A 7,979-nucleotide genomic window follows, 5' to 3' on the forward strand; every position below is an offset into this window, starting at 1 on the left:
TTCTCTCCAATTCACTTCAGAAAATTCAATTGAGAAAGTTCAAGATTCATAAACATCAATAATATCGGAGATTTTGTTGTTTTGAGTCGTTTTATAATACCTTTACGGGGTTTTACAAAATATTGCAATATTGTAGCTGAATTTGAAACTTTTCATATTTTTGAAAATACAGAAACAAAATATGTTACATTCTTTTATACAGGACGAAAAATACGAAAAATAAATAAGTATAATAACTTTAAAAGATTTTTAAGGAAATTAAACAAAAATTACAAAATAATTTGTAAAAAGTGCTGATTATTCGGTGTTTTGTGAGTGATTGTATGTGACAAGCAGCTAAGTAAGCAAACTAATAACACAGTTCGTTTCATGTAAAACGAACTATACAGGTGTTACAAAAGTTTCCATACATACAAAGGTAAAATGTAACTTTATTCACAAAACATTAAAATGTTAGCATTAAGATTTGTGTCAGTGGATTGACAGAGTAATGCAATGGAACACATGAGTGTTTTGCCAATGGTATAACTTCTAGCAGTACTTCCTATGTGGGAACTAGATTCTGTTTAGATGAAGAAAACCCAGAACACTGCATGGTGGCCAGCATATTGGTCAGGCACGAACCAATGACCTACTACCAGTGATCAATGATTTTATTTATTCGGCCACTGGTGGGCTTGATTTTTGTCACTGGGAGACTTTTGGGACACCCTGTATTATTGGTTTGTTTATGTAACAACTTGTCGCCTAGACAAATCTTATATTTCAATAAGATTTCCAAAATTACAGAAAATTCTTTAGGAAACAGATTTTCAGAAGTACACTAGAATTTAAACAGAAACAGAATTTACAATAACAGAATCAATATTATTAAACGAGAAAGCTTTACAGGAATCTAAATAAAATTGATACAACTATTTATTAAAATATTCTAGTAAAATTAATTATATGTGCAATATTTTCCTTTTTAGGTAAAATAATAATAATAATAAAGGAGGAGGAAGGGTTGTCTGCTTTTGCAAACTTAGCCCCCTACGAAGAGAAAGGAGTCAAGAAAAGGTTGAAGGAAGGGTTCTGAAGGGAGAAGTATAAAGGAAAAGGGGAAAAGTAACGCTGAAAAAAGTTATTAGGACCTCAGAGCGCTGCATCGGAAATTATTAATAACCAAAATTACAAAAGTTGACAAGACCGTTATACAGTATTAACAATTACGAGGAATGGTCCGGTTACAGTAAAATGCAAAACCCATTACTTATGGGTAGGTATAAACTAACCTTGAACACTGCAATGTCACAATAACATTAAGAACAGATTACAATTTTAACACGCAGAGAGAATGTAAATATCAGCTTACTATGATATAATAATACAGATTACATGGTACGTGAGGACCGGATACATGTAAATGAAATTTTTTTTAATCTAGAATCTAAAACTAAACTAATACTAGACAACTAAACTATGTACAGAAGAATTCTACACGGCCGATCAATCAATCGCTGATAACATCGCTTTTCCGATTTTTCACTATCTTCCTGCTCGTCTGTTCTTGTTTTCATTCTCAAGAATTTTTTCTTTCCTGTAGAAGTCTGGCAGCCCTGGTGCTTTCAATAAACCTTTCAAAACACTTCCAGAGATTTTTCTTATCAAAAATGTTTTGTAGTGTCGGTGGCCAATTATGACCTTCTTGAAGGCATTCCCTATGGAATGGAATGCGTTGATCCTCATATCGTTCACAGTGGAATATAAAATGAATGGCATCTCCTACACTATTATTGTCGCACCGGCATTTATCAGTATTTCTCTTCTTGAAGCGGTAGAGGTAGGCCATAAAATTGCCGTGCCCCGTTAAACATTGGGTGGTTTCGGATCTAGGTTTGTAGTAATTAGCCTTGATGCGATTAGTAATAGAGGGAATAAACTGGTGGCAAAGTCTCCCCGTTGTAGAATTATTCCAATTTTCCTGCCATTCAAGTAGTGCCCATTCGTTTAAGTAATTTTTCAGTGTTGATTTTGGTAACGTGGTATATGTATCCTGTGTCTTGAGAGTACCAGCCATTTTGGCCAAAGAATCGGCCAGTTCGTTTCCTTTATGACCTTTATGAGCTGGTATCCAACTGAATTGAATATTGCGGGTAGTACTGAGATATTGTGCTACTTTAATAACTTCTTCGCCCAGTAGCGTGATGTTTTCAGTTTTTGCCAAGACATGAAGGACTACCTTACTGTCAATAAGGAATTTTATGTTACCTTTGTATTTATTTAAGTTATCTTTTATTTGGGTGATTGCTTTGTACGTGGCCCATAGTTCAGCTTGCGTAATGCTACAATGTTTAGCAAGTTTTAATCTGGCCTGATATATTGTCTTATTGTTGTTGTTGTTTTGAATGCACACACCAGCTCCCACTCCGCACTCTTGCTTAGAACCATCTGTGTACACTATCCACTGAAAGTATCTGTTTGTTTCGGGATTATAATCGAAATTTATTTCGTAGCTGTGCAGTCTGCTGGGTGTAGTTAGAGGCATATATCATTACTAGTTCTATCAATTTCATATTTTTTAATAATATCAGGTATATTCCAGTAGCTGTTTGAAATCATTTTATTTTTAATACGTTTTTCAATATCCTCCTGTATGTAACTGTGTAGCCGAATATTAGTGCAGAGCCAATTCCAAACTGTTTTTCTTGCCGTGATATGTATTGGCATTAGTCCAGCCAGTAACAGTATTGCATCTGTCATTGCTGTTTCATAAGCACGAGTAATCCTTATTGCTGCTCTTCTCTGTATCGACAGTAATTTTTGCAAACATGTGTGATGTTAAGTGCGTCTTGCCATACAGGGACAGCGTATAAAATAGCTGGCTCAATTGCCATCTTATAAATTAATTTGCTGTTTGTAAAGTTTATTCCCCAGTGTTTTCCAATAATCCAATTGAGGAGGTTAGCTCTTTGACTCGTTTTCTTGCTAATTTCACTCACATGATGGTGCCAACTGAGCGTTGGGTCAAAGAATATTCCATGGTATTTCAAAACTTTCACCTGTTTAATTCTGTTATTATCCATACGAAGTTTAAGGGTTTTTTTGTAACTGTCCACGTTTATTTTTTCGAGTACACACCATTGCTTCACACTTTGCATAGTTAATTGGGAGCATCTGTTCCTTGATCCATTGCAGTGTTTTGTGAAGTGTTCCATTAGCTTCATCGTAAAAAGAATTTTTATGTTACTTAGACTTTATACCTATCATATCACGTTGGTTTTAATTTTAAAATTTAAATATAAGTAATGAATGCGTGGCGTTACTTTAATAAGTCAAGAATGATAGATTAGTGCCGTATACAAATTATAATGTTACACTGAAATTTTGTGGTAGTAGTATGCAAAGGATAAAGTTATATTGTTGACGGACAAATGTAAATTTAGAATGCTTATATATCTGTATTTCATAGAGCTGTTATAGAAGAAAAATAACAGAAATACTGAATTAATATTGTATTAATTCAGTATTCAACTGAATTAGTATTGTATTAATTCAGTTAAGATTGAGTATAAAAAATTTATTAAAAATTTTAGTCTAGAATTAATAAAAGATTATTAATTCAACATTTATGCCATTGTTCTGGAACAGTGATATATTGTCTGAATGTAAATATCAAGAATAAGGATCTTATTTTTAAGAAGAAACTTTGCCAGAAAAAGAACTGCATGAATATTAGCTACAGAAAATCCAGCAACGAGTTGCTAAACTTTCCTTACAACATTTAAAACTGTGTGGCGTCATCTGTTATATTTTATTTAAAAAACCTGTTTATATTTTTAACTATTATAAAATGGCAAAAAGCATAATTTTGAGTGTAGGAATGGGTTTTATAAAAAAAATTTCAATGCTAATAACAAGTAAAATCGTCATTAAGAATGGAGATACACATGATCTCCTTTATCTTCCCACTCCTCAACTTAAAATCATGGAAATTTAATAGCATCTATCCCCCTAATAAACATACTTTCCTTCGAAATTTCAGAAATTTTCGACAAAAGGCACAGGAGTTATTAAGCGTCAAAGAAAGTGAACAAAATCGTGCCCCCCCCTACACACATATACACATTAACATCCATGCAAACAGGACTTATTCCCAATTTTTTTTTTTTTTTTTGCATTTCTCGACGTTTTAAAATCTCCGAGTCCAAAAATGTAAAAATATTGAGGGTTATGTTTTGAGTTATCGTCATACTTTTCCTCTGTTAAATATAACAGCCGGGAAAGTAATAAATTATATAATAGAAACATTTAATTTCCTAGCTGAAGTAGTGAAAATATTTTGAATAATCGTTGCGGTTCTAAACGAATTATTTTTGGATTTAATAACTAGAATGTTCTTTTTCTTTTTTTACCCAGAATAGATTTGGTAAAAGAGTAATTTTTATTTATTTTTGTAACTTTTGCAGAATTTACAAACTGTTTTTAAGTTATTGTAACATTTAAACACATCACTTTTTTCTTATAATTGCTAATAATTAGTCCTGAAATTTTAAAATTGCTGAATTATTATTCCCTTACTTTTGGGAGTTTGAGAGAAAAATAAAAATTATCAAAACAGAAAGAAGCAAATAAATAAATACGATACTAAGAACAATTGAAAGATATGTTAATTAATAAAATATTTAAAATATTTTGAAACCAAATTTAAACTGAACTTTAAATGAAAACATTTCAGCAACGAGTTGCTTAACTTTCCCCGAAACAAATGAAACTGCGTATGGCGCCATCTGTTATGATGTTTTATTAGTTTTACAAAGGAATAAATTGGCAATTGGGATCATACATTTGCCTGTTTCTATGCTAATTTAGCGAATCACATATTGTCCATGACAAAGGAAATAAGCAGTTACCACCACAATGCTTCAGCCCAAATTCTCCTAAATAATTTAATAAAAAATATTTTTGTTAATTTTAAATAACAATATTAATATATTATTTATATCCTTAGTTCACTTTCTTCAGTAACCTTTGTGTACTTTGTAGTAATTCTATATTTCTAAATAATTCTTTGTAATGATAATTTTATTTTATTTATAATTCATTCCTTATTTTACGTTTCAATTAATATTCCTGTAAGAGTTTTTCTATATAGTCTAATAACGACTTAAGATACTATCAACCAGAGTGCTAGTTGTGTATGTATGCTGTATGACATTTCCGTTTCACTTGTGTCCGAACACCAATTGTATAAAGTCGACCACCCTATAACATGGTAGATACGTTCCGTTCTTTATGAAATTGATGTTCTACGAGTCCTTAAATACATGAGCCAATCACAGCCCGGCACGCATGCAGTTTACGGACTACGGCTGTTTGAAAGGTTTTCTTCCATAAAATTAATCGATTCTAGACTAATTCGACTTAACATTTCCAAAGCACGTATAATTTTTTGGGAGTAATCCGTATAAACTATGCTATAAACAAAAAATTGTAGGATTACTTACCGAGTGTGCACCGTTCGACGACGCCATTGCTTAAGCTTGTTTTCGTCGTGGAGCGGCGCATCGAACGGGGGCGTGCATGTTTCCTGATAAATTATTTTTCTGCGAAAAATTTGCTAAACTTTGGAGATATCATTAATATAAATATAATTTTTATGGACGTTAAATAATAAATGGTTTTTAGTAGGTCCGCTGCTGGTTTAAACTCAACGGTTTGTGCAATATCCGCTATTGGTCTAGATTCGACCAATCCCGTCGAGACACCAGTCGGCGATGACGTTTTACCATTATATAGGAGGCTCTTTTAGCGTGTTTATACGAATACGGTCGCAATTTTTTCGCCGTTATATACGAATCCAAATTATATGAACCCGTTACTGTACATTAAATTATTGCAAAATGTAAAATTTTCGATATAAATGAATTTTAGTTTTTATATTTTATATCCGTGCTTTATTTTCTTTTTATGTTTTCTGTGATCAATAAATTACATTTATTTCTTATTGTCTTTAATATATTCCATTTATTCTACTATTTATATATAAATCAACAACAAAAAAATAATTAATAAAATGTAAACTAAGATTATTTTATCCATTTATTTAAGAAGTGAGTTAGATTATTAAAACAGACTGTTAAAATAAAAATGCCTGAAATCATTTGAAACTTTCAAACCATGAAAGAAATTCTTAAAGACAATTCTTCAAAAACAAATAAGAAAAAAGTGTAATATGTGCTTTTTGATATTTGTTTCCATTTTTCAAATTTGTCAGTTGCCATCTCATTTCAAAAATTTTACGTTTCATCTAAGGAAATATGAACACTCAATCGAAAGCAAAACTTATCTGATATTAAAATTACATATGCCAAGCAGAGATGATTTTTGACAAATAAAAACAAAATAATAAGAATAGTTTTACTTCACTTTTGCCTAACTTATCAGATTTGATATAAAATATTTAAGCTTAGTTTTTATTGTTTTGAATAAAATTTTACAGCATATAACTTATATCAAAATCGTTTTAATATTGATGAATCATATTCTTTGACAAAATAACGGTTTTGATTTTAAATTAATTTATAAAGCAATCAATAATAATATAATTTCATAGAATGGCTAACAATTTAATAATTGTAGATTATAAAAATACATTTAAAATCCTGAGAAGTAGAGAAACAATACGACGCTTTGATAATTAGTATCATACTCATGATCAGTTTAACAAGTATCACAAATTAAAATTATATAAACTGTATAAAATATAAAAAATATACTTATAACTATTATAATATTATCTTTTATCGTTAGAAAATTTGTAATGATTTTTTTGAAAATAGCGATTATAATAATTTATTTTTAAAATGTTTGTTTTCCATATGTCATTGTACTGCTCGTTAACCTTTCACATTTAACTCTATATAAAATTCACAAAAAACAATTTTATATTATATATTCAAATTTTATGAAAATAAAAAAAAATTCATACAAATAAAGAAATAAGCGTATATACAGTAAGATTTTTGTCTGTTTTGACACTTTTTTAAAATAAAATGATTAAAATGAATTTTTTTTTATAATTTATATTAATTAACTTCATTTTGTCTAAAACTATTAGTAAACAATAAAAATTTATAAAAATATCTTCGAATAAAAGTTACGAGATAATTCTTGTGCTAAATTATGTTGTTCTGAAATTATTCCTTTAATAAAATAAGTAAATTTTGTCAAAAGTAAACTTCTAAAAACGTGATAAATGAACCATTGTATTATAATTAAGGTAATAATCTACTATTAAGAGGCAAGTTTAATAATAAATTAAGTAATACTTCGATAAGAGAAAATACTAGAAAAATTTATTTTGGAATTAAATCATGAAAAAATTTGTCTGAAATTTGTGGAAATATAGTCTATTATTGCATCTGTCTGTTACAATGAAGACTCTATACGAATAACTACGAAAAACTTTAAAATAACATTGAAGAGATCATTATTTGATTGATTGAACTTCTTTAAGAATTTATACTGAGCTGCTTCTGTCAGCAGCATCTCAGAAATGCCACACCAAATAGAGATTGTCATATCATGAATTATTTCTTATGAAATTACTAAATCACATGGCATACACATTATTTAATGTATATAGTCTTAATTTAAAAAAAAAAAATTGGCTCGTTTGATTACTTTGTGAATACGTTAAAAGAAAGTTAGAACTCGCGACTCTAAGAATTAAAATTTATTATTTAATGAGAACTTCGCCAAAGTGCTCGAGAACTTATATTCCAATTGATGAATTATTGAAATGAATATCGATGAACTCCCAATGATCGTATATTTCTTTTATTGTGACTACAGGTTAATAATATTTTCTTCAATTCTCTGAAGAAACTACTGTAGTTGTCGAAATTCCTGAGATAAAATAAGATTCATAGTCACAGAAAATACACTTTGTTTATATAATGGATATAGAATATAAATAAAATATTTTGTGTAAGTTA

General features: G+C 29.7%; 1 protein-coding gene across 1 annotated transcript; it reads right to left on the reverse strand.

Annotated features, from left to right (window-relative positions):
- Positions 1-1,561: 1,561 nt before the first annotated feature.
- On the reverse strand, positions 1,562-2,527 carry LOC111623081. The gene has a single exon (XM_023365565.1). It carries the CDS (start codon positions 2,525-2,527, stop codon positions 1,562-1,564), a length of 966 nt encoding a protein of 321 aa, XP_023221333.1.
- Positions 2,528-7,979: the final 5,452 nt, after the last annotated feature.

Source organism: Centruroides sculpturatus, unplaced genomic scaffold (assembly GCF_000671375.1).
Source record: "Centruroides sculpturatus isolate CEXI.00-Female unplaced genomic scaffold, Cexi_2.0 scaffold237, whole genome shotgun sequence".
NCBI lineage: Eukaryota > Metazoa > Arthropoda > Arachnida > Scorpiones > Buthidae > Centruroides > Centruroides sculpturatus.